At 36.6% G+C, this 19,180-nt stretch overlaps 1 protein-coding gene across 12 annotated transcripts in view; it reads right to left on the bottom strand.

The window, feature by feature from the left end:
- ERC2 (ELKS/RAB6-interacting/CAST family member 2) overlaps positions 1 to 19,180 on the bottom strand; it is a 404,850-nt gene that overhangs the window by 342,094 nt on the left and 43,576 nt on the right. For all 12 annotated transcript variants that reach the window (XR_008483247.1, XR_008483246.1, XR_008483248.1 and 9 more), the window contains one exon: positions 11,392 to 11,808. Coding sequence is in view for 1 of the 12 variants with exons in the window: in XM_054280975.1 (XP_054136950.1) it covers positions 11,392 to 11,808 (417 nt within the window). In the remaining 11 variants the exon portion in view is untranslated. The remainder of the gene's footprint in view (positions 1 to 11,391; positions 11,809 to 19,180) is intronic.

Genomic DNA, 19,180 nt, shown 5'->3' with positions numbered 1-19,180 from the left:
ACCTCAAGTTGCAGCAGTCCAGGGAAAGACCAGGAGCACCAATGACTGCCAAGTCTGCAATACATAATTGTGACCTGGGCAGAACACAGTCAAATAAATTTAGCTGTCATAATGGCAAATGTAATTGTTCAAATCATGTATAAAACCTATTTCCATCTGACAAAACAAGCTTTCTCCATAAATTCATTCATGCTGTAAATTGCCTAAATTTTACTTTCCTGTAGTAAGTATCTATGCAAAAAAGTGTATAACTCTTACAGCTGGCAAGCTAAATATGTTAAGCCAGCTCTTTTCCTCCTCTTCCCAGGAGAGTTTCTGCTCAAAGTGTCAACATTTTGTAAATAACTAGTAAGCATTTCACAAGTATCACAATATCATGATACATATACCAGCTTCAAACCCTGCTCAGCAGCATCTGTAATTTTACAGCCTACACCTTCCCTCATTTATGGAGTTCATCTCTGTCATTCTGCTCAATGATTCTAGAAGGAAAGGATCATAAGCAATATTCAAACACATTTGACATTAGATCTAAAGCTCCACAAAACTGAATAAAAGATGCTTGTGAATTTCAACAACCATAAATTCATATACTGGGAATATTCAGCCTGCTAATACTGCACTCATAATTTGTTTATTTCCAAAGAAATAAAAGGGAAGCTTTTATAAAAATTTCTAATGCATTTTTTTCTATCAGACACAAAAAACACTCAGGTTTTCTGGATGTTTAAACCATTATTTTTTTAGAATGCTGGAAAGCAAGCCATTCAGAAAAAAATGGTTAATACATTAAAGAAAAATTTTGGATGTGGCACCTGGCTTCCAGATACATGTGATAGAGGCAATAAACCCCTCTGCTGAAGGACACAGCAGAAACAAATGATCAAAGTAGCCTCAGTTTGGAATCCTTCCAAAAGCTCCATCTTACCATCCTGAAGCCCACTATTGTTTTGATAAATTCTATTATCTGAGTTGGTGTTAAAAATGAACTTTTTTCCTTGGGGCCTATGCTTGTCTGTTCCCAATCTCTTGGTAAGAATTCCTTTTTCTGGCCAATCATGCTGTGCCTTAATGGTGCAGATGGGAAGGAAGCTCTGCCAAGACCTCTGTAAACACTCACAATACTGTTGAGAGGCTGAAAGGTAACATTATTTTGATAATGGTTTCTGAAACTCTTTATCAGCAGAAAATCTTTTCTCTGCCACATGTCCTCCTATGTGAAAATATGCCATATGCAAGCTGAGAGCTGAAAATTACTCTCTCCAGGCAGATCAGGAACAAGTGAGAACAAACTGATTGTTCTGACTGAAACATGCAGGTGTTCAGTCCACCAAGGCTCTGAAACAGATCGACATTTTTGTTGGGATAACAATGCATCTCCATCAATGTATCGGGAATAACAATGAAAATCCTTCCTCCTGTGCTACAATGGTATATTTTTAAACAAAATTTAGATTCCACTTCTTTGCGAGAAAGCTCTGCAAGGGAAAAAAGTTGTTTGTGGCATGTACGTGTAAAGGCACTACAAAATCAGAAAAATTGTCTAGCACATATTTGTTCATTATGTTGCTCAAGCTATGAAAACCTGCACAAGCATCTTTCATTTGAGGTACAAAAAAAATTAAAATTTTTAAATATTTTTTGTAAAAAGAGAGAGAGAATGAATGCTACATCTTATGGAATTATCAGAGTGGTAACTCTCCAAGGATACTGTAATTGTTTAATAGATGTCAGCAAAGATAGTTGATCAGATAGTATATTGGGTGTTCTCATCTATTTGGCACCTGCACAATCACTTCTGAGATAGCAAATAGCAGCAAGCTTAATTAGTCATAGCTGGGGACAGAAAACTTCATCAGCAATGACACTACCTATGATTAAGACGTAGCAGAGAAATGTGCTTTCTCCATGAAAACACTGCTCTTTTGAATGGCAGCTTCTTCCTTCAGATATTGAAAAAAGAAAAGCTGGAGCCATGGGAGTGCCCAGTGTCCCACAGGTGCCCCAAGCTGAGAGAGGCTGTGGTTTAATTCAGCACTGCTCCAAACCTGCTAACACCTGAAATGAGCACTGCTGGTTCCCCGAGGTGCTTGCAGATGTACTGCAGTATCAGAGCAGATGTGGTGAGACTCCAACCCATTCAAAGAGGAAAATGACCCCTTAGTTTGCTCTTTACATTTTGTAAATCAACTTAAATTCCTTGACTAACACAGTGAGACCGAATTCCACCAATCTCTTCAGACTGCATTCCTGATTTTCTGTAGAAAGCTGCACTACCCTTTTCAGTCCCCTTGCTTTGGTTCTCAGATTTAGCTGCTCTAAACTGCATTCAGATCACAGACTCAAATAAAATCTGTGTGGAATTGTCTTTGCATTGACTCCCAGTCTAAAATGAGCAATGAAAAATAACAAATAGGGTAAGATAGTCTGTGAAAACAAGGCTGAAACACAATCCTCGTTCAAGAGAGCCATCTAGTGCCTTCACGCTCTATGTGAAGGATGCAAATCTTCCAGTTAGCTACTGGCTGATTTTTAGGAATTATTTAGGGCCTCATTTTTTTCCCTATACTTTCAAATACCTAGTAACCAATGCACTGTTTCTTGCTCAGCATCTGAAGACCACTGCTCTAGTTAATAAACCTTGCAAAAATCCAGCAGATAATGAAAAAGTAGAAATTTAATTAAGTCAGTATTTGCAGGAACTTGCTCAAAGGATCTCATGAATTGAGAAATTCCCAAAGTTATCCTTCTAAAGATTATACATTAAAGAAATATTTTCCAATGTTTAGTTTTGACTCAAATAATGAGTAAAAGAAAATAAAACCACATATTTTAGCATGTATTCATTGTTATAAAACTAAAATCTAAGGTCTATGTACTTTTATGAATAAATTTATATTCAGAGAAATTAAATATGTAAGAGTCAAAATCAATTAAAGCAGTGTGACTATAAAAATAGATAACTAGATGTTAATTATCTATTAGAAAATGAAAATAATGCATTCTCCACATGCATACTTTAAGGAGAAAGGTGTGTGCAGCTCATTCCCTTTAATAAATGGCCCTTTATTAGCCCCATCTAGAATTTTTTCCCAAAAAACACTCGTCTGAATGCAATTAGGAACCAGACAACATTGCAGAGCAACAGCAGCATAAGAACTTTGTTAATGGAGCATACAGCAGCCAGTGGAGCACCACTAAGAATCTGTTTGCAGTTACCAAGTACAGCCATCAGCTGACTAAGCATCACTCTAACAATTACTACATTATTTTTCTTTTTTTTAAATTACTATCAGTGGAACTTGGACTACATCAAAAATCTTCCATTATCACAGGTCTCTAGGAAAGAACACAAATTGTATATTTAGAAAGAATGCATTCAAGTGAATTCCATAAAAAGCAGGGCAATGAAGAACACACAGAGCCAGTAACTATGCTAAATACACTCATTAGACACAAATGGCTCTAAAACACGTGGGTTGTTTTGTTTTTTAAAGGGTTATGTTTCAGGGAAAAGATGATGTGCTGATATATGGAAATAAACCAAGCAGGTGAAGACATTAGTTCCATCTACAGAAAAGCTACAGCAAACAACTTCCTTCCAACAAATGTAGCCTACCAGTAACCAAGTCTGGATTCATTTATTCTCTCAAATCTAATCCTATTCCCCTTAAATCAGTCAATCCCACTGACCTCATCTGACTCAAAAAAAAAACCCACAGAATTTTGTCCTCAGTTCTTTCAAACATATCCACATTTTTGGTGGATATGTCTTTCAGAGCATTATTATTCACAATATTTTAACCAAATATTTATAGGGAGATTAAATATGTTAATAGCCATTATCAAATTTTATTTTGTGCATAAATATATCGACAGCCTTATAATAATGTTGGAATACCAGCCTCAAACTGTTAACAACCAAAAAAATTTTCCTGTTATCAGGACTGTGTCACAAGCCATTAACTACATCTATAAAATTAGGATATTATCATCTATTCACTAAATCAGAAATACTGTTTTGTTAAACAGTTTAATCTAACATTACTTTCCTTCATTAAGCTGAGTTTTAGGTGAAACTTTAGAAAGGGTTTACATTATTAGCTCTGTTCTACTACCTACAATAAAACTTCCACTTTCATTACTAAAATAAGCCAGCACATACCAAGGCAAAACTCATTTTCTTACACAAAGTTTAAGACTTGTACAAGGAAAAAATTTAGCAAATGAAAAACTTCTTTTTTAACAGACTGGGGGGTAGAGGAGAGAGGAGGTTGTTTTTGAAGGCAAAAAAACATTTTCTTCATTTCAGTCTTTGCATCCTTGCAAGGGAAAAAGTGTGCTCATACATATATATGCAGATATACAGATGTAGACTCTGGCAGGAGATTGGCCTGTTGCAGCTTTCTGCAACTCCAGCTCGTGTGACAACACATGGATTTCCAGCCCAGGTAAAAGGCTGAGTGTTTCCTAAGTCAAAGCAATTTCAACTCAGCTAACAGAGAGGGTCTAAATCAGAGAAGTGTACACTGGAATTCCAGGGTGGCCAACTCTCCCCTTCCCTGGAAATTCAGTTCTGATTCTGAAAAAAACACATTAACATCTCAGAGCTGTGAGTCACCTCCATGAGCTACAGTCATTCTCACAAAAAAGGAAGATGGAGCTAGAGAAAGTTAATTACATTACAGAAAAATGAAGTTATTGGCACAGAAATGAGTAGCAGCACATTTACAGAACAGGGAATATGAAAGAAACCAAAATTGATCATTTTTCTCTATTTCATTGTGGCTTTTCTCCAAAATTTTAACATGCAACCAGGAAGTAGTAAATGTGTGAACTGAGCAAAGAACCTTGCAAAGACAGTATTTTATGTCTGGGGACAACATTTGAATTACAGCAATTTAAGCCAGTCTCCAGATTGCCTTCTAAAGGATGCACTTTCCAGGAATGCTAGCAGGACCAATACTGATCACCTCGACACATAGAAAGGTACAGAAATCCAACTTATTTATGAATCTGGTTTTTCCCTCTTCCAAAAAATAATTTTTTAGTTGTTAGTATGAGACATGGCAGTTGCAAACTGACAGCTTTCTCATATATGAGATCCCAAACTACTGGTGGTGGTGTCATGGAGGTCAATCTTGCTTTTAAAGAAAGTGATTTCTAAATGAACAAAGCCTTCCAATTCTTCATGGACTTATAAAAACTATTGCAACCAAGCACCCTGGCAAGAATATCACAGGGCATAGCAAAATCTGAATGGGCTGTGTTAGAAGTAACAACTGTTCTCTAGAGCATAATCAGGTTCTGTCTATTTTCTCATGTCTCCAGCAACTGCCAACACTGCAGAGCCCTTCTGTATACTTAAGGGGTCACCTTAAAAACACGTATTACTATTGATATTTTGATGAAAAGCAATTGGCTTTAGAGAAAATAAGATTAATATTTTGAGTTGAGGCAGGAGAAATAAAAGGAAAGAGGTACTAATGAACCTAATAAAAAAGCTCAGCCTAGAATGGTTGTTAATCTGTGCAACCAACTTCAGGGAAGAAACGTTTGGTGTCGATAAAGCATTTCCTTAGTAAATTACTACTGGCTCCAGTGTAAGACATTTACAGTAAACACCAAAAGTCTTCAAGGCATCTGTTCTATTCACAGTGGAAGAAGGAACTTTGCTCCATTAATAACTTCAAAAACATGCAATAACTAATTCATGATGGCAGTTCAAATCCTATCAGCAGCCTTCGTTATTTGACCAAGCTGAGTTCAAAGATAGAGCAAAGTTTTAAAAAGCCCCTTGAAAGTTCAGAAGTACACTTTAAATTATTATAAAGATGTGTTGTTCTTCTTTTCTACTAAATACAAAAAAGCTGTAACTTTAAACCATGAGCAACAACATTATTTTAAGAATACATGCAAGATAAGAGTTAAAAATGTGTATATAAAATCCTATATGATCTCAGAATTTGTTTTAGTGAAATTGTATGTTGTACAGAGAGGGCATGTGTAATATACGTGTATGTATATATAATAAAATACTTGCTGGAATTTTAACATTTAACTTCACTAGAGACTTAGTGGGACTTTGCCTTAGGCAAGTTTTTAATAGCAATAATAAAAAAATACTTAATGGTACTTAGGGTAAATAATGTGTGGTCACTATGTTTAAAAAAAAGTAATACCAAACATCTGTGCTAGATTTCCACATGATAAAATCCCCATATTACCTACAGTTCTCCCAAAGTTATAGAGAAACAAATGTTTATTTAAAATTCTAGAAGAGACATGTGATAACCAATTTAAGAATTTTAAGGCAGGCATCTTGTGTTTTCTGACAAGAATGTATATTTAGTGATCTTTATGATATTTCATTCTGAACACAAAGAAGGTCGTAGTATGACATTATTATGGCTTCAAGACAGATTTTCAATCACTAACAAACCAAGAACATCCTTTTCCTTAAATCTACTTGCAAAGACCACTGTGTTCCCCACAGGACACATTAAGTTTCTTATCAAAGCAAAAACTTTTTTTTTTTTTTCAGAAAACAAGAATGAAGTCCATCTGCCTTTGAAAAACACTAACAAAAATACTTGAGTGAATTTAGTTGGTTAAAGGCATAGGACTCAGTCTAACAGTGATGGAAAACCAAGTGCAATCTGGGCAGAAATCCTCAGAAAGCATGAAACAGAGCTCAACACTCTTAAGAGGCTCCATCTCCCAAAACTGCAGCAGCAACCCATGCTCACACTGTTTCTCAGAGCTAGATTTGTTCTTTCTTGCTTTGTGAATCAGGACCTCAGGAAACCTTGGCTATAACTCTCTCCAAGCTGGGAATCCTGCTATCCCTGTGAAGCTTCTGGCCTAGATTTTAAATTCTTTGATAGAGGAAAGAAATCTATAACCCCATTTTAACCCCATTTTTTACACAGTTTATTTCCCAAAATTTTAGTGAACCTTGCTGACATTGGCATTCTTTGCTATTCCTGTAAAAGAGCAGGATTCCAACTTGAGCTTTGTTCTCCTTCTCCTGCTCGATAATGCATCTCACATTTGCCACTGCTAAGGCCCTCAAATACAAAGCTTGAGTAAAACTGTCATCACAAGTTTGCTTTTGTGAAACAAAGTTTAAAAATGCATGGATTGCACACTCAGAAAGGTACAATCTTTGAGGGCCACCAAGTCAGCACCTCACAGTTAGCCTTTATCTCCCAAAAGAATATGAAAGCAAATGAAGGGGGGAAAAAAGTTTTATTTTCTGGAGTTATTTCTCTGCCTCTAGTACACCAGCCAATTCCATTACTCTCACCTGTACTTTCTGTAAGAAATACCATCTAAAGCCTGGAGAACTTCCAGATCTTTGAAGGCAGCTATAATTATCAAATTCTGCTGAGCCTACTCGGGAGGGTGGGTGGGGGAAGGGCAAGAAGCAATCAATGGCTTAAAATCAAGAAATTTCTGCATGATTCTTGGATAACCAGCCAATCAGAACAGTAGGATATTTATTTCTGATAATGTGCATTCTTGTGTGAAATTGCCAGAAAATTAATAATTGACAAGGTGGTAGAGTCCGACAGATAACAAGAAGTTATTTCTCTCTACCTAGTTAAGTGAAAAAGTTACCAGCTAGACAAAATCAGCTGTGGAGTAACAAAGAACATCTCCTTTACAATTCAATTCCTTGTAGATCAGTGCTCAGGTGGTGCAGGTCAAGGAGAGAGAACTGACATTCATTTCAGATACAGGTGTGTTCAAGAGGCTGTCCTTAATTCCCAATGTTTCAGGACCACTTGCTTCAGTTTCTCTCACAACATGGTAGTTTAATTCTCTGGTTTAATCAAAACATCATCCACCAGGGATTATTAATAGCTTTCTACACCAGCATGTTGAATTATCTAAAAGATGAACAAAATTAATGAAAAGAAGAAATTCCAGCTTTGCACAGTTTTAAAGCACTAAGAAATAAACCGAATAAGAGAGAAAATTATGGTTGCATTAGGGGAAAACATGTAAGACTACCTTCTTTTAGCTAGGTTGATACACAATTAAATTTCATGAACTGAAAAATTCAGATCAAAAGTAATTTTTAATTAAACACCAACAGCAAAGGGCTTCTGAGAAGTCCATCTCTACATTTACATTTTAATGTAATGTTGAGGCTGTAGAAAATCAGCTGTCTTCAGTTAATTTTTTCCATATTCAACTTAAACTGCACCATGTTAACTTTTTTCCACAGACAGCACTCTTTCTGCTGGAAACTACAGCAGAATCATTGTAAAGGTAAACTGACACAAACAAACCCTATTTGTTGAATAACTTCATGTGATGCTACACAGAATTTTATCATCCTTGTTTCACAGAATCACCAAGTCATTAAGGTTGGAAAAGGCATCCAAGACCATCAAGTCTAAAGTCTTTGGAAAGCTCCACCTTGTCAATCAGACCAGGGCACTGAGTGTCAAACCCAGTCATTTCTTGAACACCTTCAGGGATGGGGACCCCATCACTTCCTCAAGTTGTCCATTCCAGCATTTAACAACCCTTTCCATGAAGGCATCCCTGAATCTCCCTAAATCTCCCCTGGTACAGACAATTTCAAGTGCAGCAGCAGAAATAAAACAGCAAAACTAATTAAAGACAAGAAACAGCCATCCAGGATTTCAAACAGAACAGTAGACATGACCCCATACTACTTTCTCAGAAATACACTCAACACTTGAGCTATACTCCAACCTGTAAAAATAAAGAAAGCAGAATATTTTAGATTATGTTCTAAAATGACACATATTTTGTTAAGGGTATAGAAAGATTAACACAATTTGAGTGAATTCTAAATAATTCATGAACCAAAGTCATTAAGAATGTATCCAAGTTCTAGCTTACTTTTAAAGCATTCTCAGGACGAAAAACAAATGTTCAGTAACTCTGCCAGGTGATTTACACAGTTAGGATGAAAAACTACAAACACCAGTTACGGAAAAAAAATATTAATCCACTGGGGAGGCTGCTGCAGAAGACTCAACCTAGTAACCTCTGTTTTATCATACTGAGAACCTGTATTGTGCAGGATGAAGACTAAAAGCAGAGACAGAAATTCAAATGAGCACTGCAGAAAAAGGATTTACCAAGTTACACATAAAGATCAAAGGTTGATCTACTTGGAATTTTAACAAATATGTAATACTTTTAAACTATACATAATGTCTGATGTTACTTCAAAGCATGCAGACAACTTTCCATAACAAGAAAGCAAAAGAAAAAATTTGAACCTCAGTACATTTTCCAAGAACCAGAACAATAAAATCCGGAGTACTGGATAAACAAACAGGCACCTACTAAAACACTTTGTTTCTAAAGAGTTCCTACAGCCTACACATCATACTTCCAAGCTCCCTGCAACTTCAAATATGCAGAAACTTAAAAATAAATAAAAGTAAAACCTATAAATAGTACGTGCAACAGAAAGAGAGGTGGAAAGAGAGACTGCACCCAAAGCCTTGAATTCTTATAAAAACAATGAAATAGTGAGTCAAAATGTCCAAAACATTAGACAGTTCCTGCCAATCTGGCTGGGACAGATTCCAAGCAACAGATGCAGTAAAATTTTAAACCTTGATCACTTACCAAGGTATATCAGCATGTCATTAGTAGTAAATCCCATTCTACACTTGCAGAACTCCAGACAAAAGACAGCCTTTATATTCACATACGTTCCCTCAGTTTACTGAGGGAGAAACAACACACTTCCCTGCCACTGAGAACAACTGGGAGGAACATCAAATTAATTCAGTATAAATACAGGAGAAACATGCACAGTCTGTAGGTAGCCCTAATATCTCCTCTCAGCATGTCCTGGACTAATCAGTACACTGGATGCCAATTGGCTTTACTTGGAAGCTTACATTTCATCTAGTTTTCGTGCTCAATTTAGTTCTACTTCTCACTGCCCTTGATAATCGTTCTCATTAGAAACTTTCTTCAAATTTCCTCATGTCCCATAAATAGCCAAATTAGGGCTCACAAACTTAATTGACACTGATACAACAGATGAAAGAAAATCACACAATTACCCATCTTTGAAAACAGAGTGTATGCAGACCTAAATCCAGAAACTTGTCTGCTAGTTTATAGAACTTATTCCACAACCCTTCCTCATCACATATTCAGAAGCATTAACTCCTTATGCAATTCCTTTCAGGATCTATTATTGCATTACACCAGTTTTAATTAAAATTCTGCCTGTGAAAAGATTCAGGATCCAATCTTCACAAGAAAGCTTTACTGAAGCCTACCATGACATTTTCCACTTTCTAAGCTTCAAATTGGCAGCAGGAACTACTGAGTCCTCAATGTATATTCTAGGTTAGAGAGGAACATAAGCTAAATATAAAATAATTTATCCATAGCAAAGAAAATATTTTGCCTACCATCTCTAGATGTAAATAGCTGTTCTTAATCTCAAGCTTAATTCTTAAGCTCTTGCACTAATTTCATTTGTGCTTTGAGCCATCAGGCAAACTGGTGTTTGCAGTGACCACACTGCTGCTGAGTTTCTCAGTGAACAGACGTTTGTCTCCTGACTTCCCTTGCTGTGTATCGTTATCCACAACCTCCCTGCAAATTTTCACCCTCCTTAGCAAGGTCTTTGTGGGGAAGACTGGCCTGCCTTGTTTGCCTGACAGTCACATGAGAACACTGCTGGCATCTAAAGGGGCAGATGGGCTTGACACCAGGCTAGATTTTCTTTCAATTGTACTAATCCAATCATGCCAAATCCAGTCCCAAAAATGCATTTACAAGTGATGTAGGCAGCTGGTGCAGGTGGGCTTGGGATCAAATTTAGGTTTTCTCAAAGCAGAGCACAGCCAGCAGCACAGTGTTTTTATGTGACATAACATATATTTACATAAAAAGTTGGAGTATCCCCACATGAAAATACATTAGAAATACGCATAGGCAGAAGTCTTTGTTTATATGCAAGGAAAATTATTTTTAAACACTCTTTTCAAACACTAGAGGCATAAATATCCAACACAAAGGTAGCATGCACTCATGACTCCTTAGAGCAGAAGCAGGTGTCACTTCCCTCTTCAGTAGGTCTAGTCTTCACTTGCCAGATATCACTTCATCAAAATGAAAGGATAAAGAAACTTGGCAAAGCAACATTTCAGAAACAATAAGCCCAAATATATCTACTTCTCTTCCATACTTTCTTATTCTTGCTTTCAAATATCATACAGTACAAATGCATGCTATCCTTTTCATCCAAAAATCAGAGCACACAAAGAAAACACTTAAATATTCTAATTATATTTCTAAAACTGCAACAAGTTCCATGACTATTTTTAACAAAAATATGTACTTTAAACAAATAAATGAGTTTTTAATTACCTCTCTAAGATGCATGTTTTCCTTCTCCTTCTGATCTAAAATCACTTCTAAGTGATTAACCTGAGATTCAGCCTCTGCCATCCTTCGAGTTCTTTCATTGTCATCTTCCATTCCTTTAGAAGGCAAACCTTTACTTTGCAACATCTCTAGAAGCTTTTTTATTGATTCATCTCTGGCATTTAGTGTTTGCTTTTGTGTTTCAATCCTAAGCTCCATTTCTTCTAGAGTTTTTCTCAACAGGAAGAGCTCTTTAGCTTGTCTATCATGCTCTGCCTGAAGTCTTCGAAAATTCTCCTCCGTGAGCTCAATGGTAAAATGCTCAGCCCCTCGGTTCCCACTTTCTTGCTGGAGAAGATGGTTAAGGTCTCTCTGGGTTCTAAGCTCATCTTGAAGTGCCTGGATTGTCATTTGCAGATGCTGCAATAAAGACGACAAAAGAGAAAAAATTAGCTTAGGATCTGATTGTAGAATTGGTATTTGATTCAAGTTATGTTGTATGCTGTTACAAAAAGTCATTAGAATTAGTAATGGAAGTATACCAAATGATCTAATAAAATATCAAATGCACGTGACAATATTTGTAATGATATCTTTCAAGTGCTTCTAGAAAGAAAAAAGAAGACAACATATACAGACACAAAATAATGTCAGCTACAGATAAAATTAATAGCAACAAATGCAAACACTAGGCAGGGACACATCCATAAGAACAATCAATGTGTACCTACAAAGCTCAAAGACTCAGTAGTCCATGTTTTCTAAATTACCTCATAGACTAATGATAAATCTGCTCTTCATGGTGCTCAACAGTACTGCTGTTCATCAAGCCAATCAAAGCCCTCACTACAATTAAACGGGACTTTGGGGAAGGACTGAGTTGGGGCTGGTTGGTTTTATTTTTCATTTTGGAAGCTAAAGCTATGAAAAGTTTAGTAAACAGGATTACTGCATCTCTAAAAAGCAAACAAAAAAAACACAAAAAGTGATACTGGATTTTGAAAAATAAATTTACTGCAAGTAGCAGACAAACCTTTGTTCTTCTGGCATCCAAAAACTGAACAGCATGGTAAACGAAAAAATGAAGCAAAATCAACATAAATAAAGGTCAGATGCAAGCAAAGGAGATTCAACAGAAAGAACTGAATTCAACAAAAAGTATCTTCAACAGAAAAAAATAATTTTATTGAGTTATACAGAAAGGCAACAACAAATTCACAGTACTCAAACATATAAACTTATAGACAGACTTCACTCAATAGAGGTGACAAAGAAAAGCATATTTGAAATAATCAATCCTATGATAAATTACAACATTCCTATTGGACATTGCTGTTCTTTTACACTTTTAGGTTTTTCAGAACACTGACTTGTCCTAAAATATTTATACTACATCTGAGTACAGGGATCTGTCTCTGTTCCAGAGGTGTGTCTTGCACTCCCTTCCTCAACGCAGATCAAACTCAAAATGGATTTTTCCCATGTTAGGGTTGGAGTACAGATAATTAGCCTAAATTGCTATGGCTTATGATGTTCATTTCAGATAACATCCTCATCTGAATTTGTTTTTCTTCTTATTTTTTCCCTCTATTCATTGCCTATACAACATGCTGAGCTTTTGGAAATATGAATTCCTGAACAGGCTCACAGTCTGTGCTTTATTAGAAGGAATTAGGGGACTTAAATGCATGTCATCAGACTTTTAGGTTGAATTGATGTTCTGCAACTCCACATTCTAAAAAACAAAACAGAAACCACACCAAATAAAACCCAAAACAGCAACAACACAGACACCAAACTAACAAAAAAACATTTGATACTACCTTCATGTTTTACACAAGTACACGTACACACGTAAATCTGTCGTGTTTTAGCAATGATTTAAACAACTGAAAAACTCTAAACCTTGAGAAACCAACCTTTTGAAATCACCTTAAGAAATCAACCTTTTGAAATAATGTCTTTTATCAGTCATTTCAAATGGAAAAGTAGCATTGACAGTGGTAGAATTCAGTAAGACACTTTGAATCTCTTCTATCATTAAATAAGCACTACTTTAATGTATGTCCAGATCTTAATTCTCTTAGTATCTGCATCTTACTAGGCACACCCTCAGTTGAGAGCACACACATGTAAGCCACTCATTTACAGTCCTGCTTTTATTTAACAGCAACTCTTTTCTTAATCGTACCATCTTTTTAATTAGATATAATAAGCTTAAAAACTCCAGTAAACTTTAAAATCCTTTAGATGTAGAAACTTCCTCACTTTGAATCTACTAATGTGCCCACTGTTTGGGACCCTGAGACTGACTACACCTTCTGCTTCCAAAATTATTTCACTGTCCTACTTCTCACACCTGACCAAGAACCTTTTTTGTACTACCATGATACAATTAAGCAACAGCAATATTCAGTAACTACCAGCACCCCAGAAATAGTCAAAATTATTTCCCTGATCTGAATAATGATTTAAGATACATCCTCTAATGTTAAATGAGACTATAGTTACTACATCATGCTACATTCTATTTACAAATGAATGTTTTTCCAAAGTCAGGTAGTTCCTATATATCAAATGTCAGTATGTCTATAGAAATCTAGCTGAGCAAAAGAAAACGAATTCTAAAATACCATGTTCTAACCCACAAATGAAAGTAAACCTGACATACACATTCCTAACACACAAACCTTCTGAACGTAAGCTCTAAAAACCAACAATTGTTGGATCAACACAAAAATAATTAGAAATCAGAATTCAAACAACAATTCTGGTTAAAATAAATGAGACAAGTTCCTTTTCTGCCCCCAGCAGCCTGTGCATGCTCTCCTTAGGCTCCACCCAACCCCACATTTGTCACTAAGCATGACAGCAATTCTGGCTGCTTCTCTGTAATTATCTTAAACCTAACAGCCTCAACTGTGGCAGACTACTGCTACTTTGACATAAAAGAATCCCATTTTTGTACACCTTCAAGACTTAGAACATGGTGGACCAGATTTAGACTTCTGCTGGCACAGATTTTTCTATCTGCAGCTTGCTAAGGAAAGGAAAGAACAAATGGTGTGAGGGTGGAAAGAAATTGTATAATTAACTGCAGGGGAAGGAATGTAGGAGTGCTGTGAATATCTGTCACATGGTTGTCATTACAGACACAGAACTTTACAGGATTTAAAAAAAAAAAACATGTAAGATCTATCACATTTTTAAAATTTCTATTAAAAATGGACCAGTTGACCCGAAATATTTCCATGCCCATTTCTTGACAACATATAAATAGTTCTCTCAGAACTTTTTCAATCCTTCTTTACCGCCCATCTCCAAGAAGCAATCCATGGAACTGTGAATTGCCCCATAAACTGAAACAAAACTATAAAAGGAACATTAACTAATGGCTCTTCCCAGACTTCAATTCATGTTCTTACACAAGGAAGTTCCTCTAGTCTATGCCAACTAACTACACCCAAAAGAATCGCCTGCTGAGAACTCTGCTGCCTCAGTGTGCCTTGGGCCATATAAACACCTCCAGAGCATCCTAAAGCCACAGATGTGGTGAACAGCAGAGGAGAATGAATTTACAAGGAAAATTGCTGATTTTAAATTGCTGGTCCACCTACAGAAGCACACAGCTTCTCGTGCTTTGCACCATCATAGGGCCACTAAAAGCAAACAACACGTTCAAGAACCCAGTCCACAGGATTTTAGCTCCTGACTCTCCTGTTTCTTTCCCACCCCAGTTAGGAGAGAATTGGCAGGGCTGAATCAGCTGACAGTCTAGTCTCTTGGCAGTGGCAAATATAAAATTATACCGAAGACTTTGCAAAAAAAATCATCCTGTGTAATTGTATGCTATAGAAAGCTACAGCTATACCTGAAGAATACACCTCAACAAATACAACAGTAAATTATCCTGTCAACCATACCCTCATTCTCTAAAATCAAGCTTCCTTATTTATTCCATAATCTATTACTGTTCTATTTTAATTCTCCACAGTATGAGGTTATATCATCGAGAGGAAACAGACTACTGAAAGCTTTCTTATGAACTGCATCTAAATCAATTTGTATGTTAAATTTAGTTGTGCTACTGAAATAAGTACCAGCACTACACTTGCAAATATTTGTAACTACGTATTGTGAAAGAAAAATATGCAAATCCTAATTTTCTTCTTTAAAGAAAAAAGAAAAGGAATTGGAGACATTTTCTTCATTATCACAAATTAAGAAATTAATTCTCTCATGCATTTCCTGATCTACCTATTACAATTCATAAATCTGGTATCCAAAAAAACCCCACTGAAAATCCATTGACTAGAATTTTGCCTGAATAAGACAGGACTGACAGAAAGAGTTGGAAGAAGACAGATCTAATTTGGGAGGAACAGCAAGAGATTCTGACCACACACGATGAATCTTCAGCATTAAAAATTCTGAGCATGAGATGTGAGAGCGCTTTTGCATAACACTATTTGCTGATATAACCACACATTTGAAAAGAGAGAATTCTTGTCTGACTTTCTTTACTTTTTCTTTCTTTATGCCTTTAAATTTAGTGTCTTGTCAAATTCTATAAAGCTTGCCCTTACAAGCGTGCTTTGCAAGTTTGCTAAGGAATCTTGTCACGTACACTTAAATCTGCATTTCTTGACACAGATGTGGTGGGCTGAGCTTGGCTGGAGGCCAGGACTCCACCAAGCCACCCTATCACTCCCCTCCTCAGCAGGACTGGGGGCAGGAGGGGAAGAAGATGAAATAAACCTCGTGGGTCAAGGTAAAGGCAGTTTAATAAAACAAAAGCAAAGGCCATGCACAGAAGCAAAGGAAAACAAGATTCACTCTCCATGTCCCATGAGCAGCCCATACCCAGGCACTTCCTGGCCAGTAGGGCTTGAGTACAATTGCTGCAGAGAACGAGCACTAATAAAGAACACCCTCTCCCTCCATCAGCATCTTGTTCAAAGCTTTCCTCCTTTTCCTCCTCCATTAATAATCAAGTGCCCACCGAGCTGCTCTATCACTCCCCTAAGCTTGCCCCTCATCCCGGGCTTCACAAGTTAAATAAGGAATCTGGTCATACACATTTTTTTTTTCCATGGAATAGAGCTCAGTTCCCTGTGACAAATGCAGATATTAATTCACACACAATCCTGCTTCTAAAGTAAATATTTTCGTTATGTGCATTTTGTTTTAATTTCTTGGCCCACTCTGATCATCACTAAACCTAATTTCTCCCCAGGCCCCAAACCAGCAGTGAGGAATGCTGATCCTATGGCATTCTACTACTGTTTAAAAAACAAACCCAAATAATTATGTAGTCCCTAGAGTTTTCTGAGAGCAAAAACGGCCCTCCAATACATCAGGAATCTATTCTGGAATCTGACAGGGCAGTGCTGACATATTTAATCTGAAGTATCAGACTTGACTACTATTCAGTCAGCTTCTCCAGGTCATCTCACATAAGTAGTTTGGCAAAAAAAAACAAGTATTGCCTAAAGACTTGAGTTCACTGAACAAAAATGCATCCCCATACAGGCTAAAAAGCTTTAGTACTGCAAATTCAGAGCAGCTTTGCACCTATTTTTTAAGAAACAACCTGTAAATTTATATCGTTCCTAATTCCCTTTTTTTCTGTAGGCTGAGAGATGTTGATGAGCCAAATCTTGTAGCCTGTAATCACAAGAACCAGAAGGTCAAGAGGAAGAGACTTTTAGAAATGCAACAAATCAAACAAACTTGAAAGGAATAATCTGCAAAGATACATGCTGGAAAGGGAAAAAATCAATTTTTTAGTTATTAAAAAGAGGTTTAATTAAAACCTTTGTCATCAGTATCATAGCAAAATGCAGGGGTTTGTATTTAGATGATCCTTACCATGACAACTTTTAGGCAGTCCAATTATGCTGCTATGACAACACTGGCCTCCTTTCTTTCACCCCTTCCTTTTGGAGAAATACTGCTAGTAGTGCCAGAGTCACTAAATAGTATATTAGTTAACTGAAAAATCATCAGTAATAAGTATTTTGACCAATATGAACACGAGTGGAAGAATCTGTTTGCAGATTACTTCTTACAACTTACAGGGGGAAAATAAAAAATACTTTTTAACAAGGCCTGGAAATCAATGTCAGTTTAAGAAAAGCAGATTATTATTTGTTTCCCAGTAGTTCTATCTGCAACGTTAACTACACAGCTAAGAACAATGCCTGGTTTAGAAGTCCTGGATACTCAAAGATAAATCTTAGGCATTCATATTTTAAAACTATTCTCAACAGAATATAGATAAAGTAACTATATACTGTGAGAAATCCTCCATCCCCTCACAAACTCCAGCTCCTCTGAAAGTCTTTTACTGCCTGCATAAAAAGTTTCTCCTTTTTTCAAGATTGAAGCACTTAAGGTTCCCCAAGGAAGCTTTTAAACCATTTGGGATGATAAACCTTTACCCTCCCCACACAAAATGTCCCTCATGGCCTTGGCTCTACAGAATACAAATCACAAGTATTGATTATGACTGCCCATTTTTTACCAAAGATGAGCAGAATTCCTGTTCTACAGCTAATCCCAGGAGGAACTGCAATCACTGAACAGAAACATGGCCTGAGTTTCCCATCACCAGAGCTCAAGTCTAGCAAAGTGAGAAAACACTCAAGGCCTTATCCAAACAGAAAAGAAAATTCCACTCTCCCATTGATCTCACCCACAAACCCCACTGGTAACAAATAGATACAAGAAGAAAAGAAAAATAAAAAGCACAGGAGCACATCATTCCCAGTTGTCTATTTCCCATGAAATAGACTTCCAGTTATCTCCTCTGCCTTTTATCTAGAGGAACAGGAAGGTTTCGATTCTGCTGATGCACTGTCTGGTACTTTCCGAAAGCCTTTGCTTTTGAGTTTGCCTTCTCTGCTGTTAAAGCTTCCCTGTGAAGAAAGATTTCACACAATAAATATACCCCTAAAGTAATAACCACAAGCTTTCAGAAGGTAACAGTACATTATCAAGGGTTTTCAATGTGTTCTATTTAGACAAGATATTTGCCGACAAACACAAAGCTCTCAAAACATTGTGGAAAAAATTCTTAAAACTGAAGAAGTGTTGTTCACTAACAAAACATTGCACTGTGTATTTATTACAGACTGAAACTTTGTTTCTGTTTCATTAAAAAAAAACTAATTGAAGGAATTACAAAAAAAAAAATTTCTCCCTGATCTCCAAGTTCAAGTCTCCACACACAAAGCAGATTTTTTTTTCCCAGCATAAAGATGTTCAATGTCAAGCTTTTTATCAAATAGTATTATATTCCTCTTTTATTATAATTTGAGGGATATTGTGTATTCAATGCCCAGTACAGAAACAACCATATCCAGATTAAGTCAGCAAGTCACAAACAGTAACTAAAAGCTGGTAAAATATTATTTGTCTCAGCCTCACCAAGCTACAGGTTTTTAGTTCATTTTCACTCCATAAAATTGGTCACATATTTGTTATCAACACAGGAACTGACTAATCAAATGTTGGGAGAAGCTAAGAGCATTTTCAGGGTATTTTAAGAAAAAAAATGCAGAGCTCCCCTGAAAGTGAAATCACATATGTCCCCAGTGGACCAGCAACAGACTGAGCACTGCCCTGACAGATTCCAGAATAGATTCCTGATGTATTTGAGAGCAATTTTTGCCCTCAGAAAACTCGAGGGACTACACAATTATTTGGGGTTTTTTTTAAACAGTAGTAGAATGCCATAGGATCAGCATTCCTCACTGCTGGTTGGAGTCTGAGGAGAAATTAGGTTTAG

The sequence above is a fragment of the Melozone crissalis genome, unplaced genomic scaffold (genome assembly GCF_028551555.1).
Source record: "Melozone crissalis strain CALT ecotype California unplaced genomic scaffold, PUWL_Pcris_2 ptg000029l_1, whole genome shotgun sequence".
NCBI classification, from domain to species: Eukaryota; Metazoa; Chordata; class Aves; order Passeriformes; family Passerellidae; genus Melozone; species Melozone crissalis.
The sequence above is the reverse complement of the archived record's forward strand: the minus strand, read 5'-3'. Positions and strand labels throughout refer to the sequence as shown.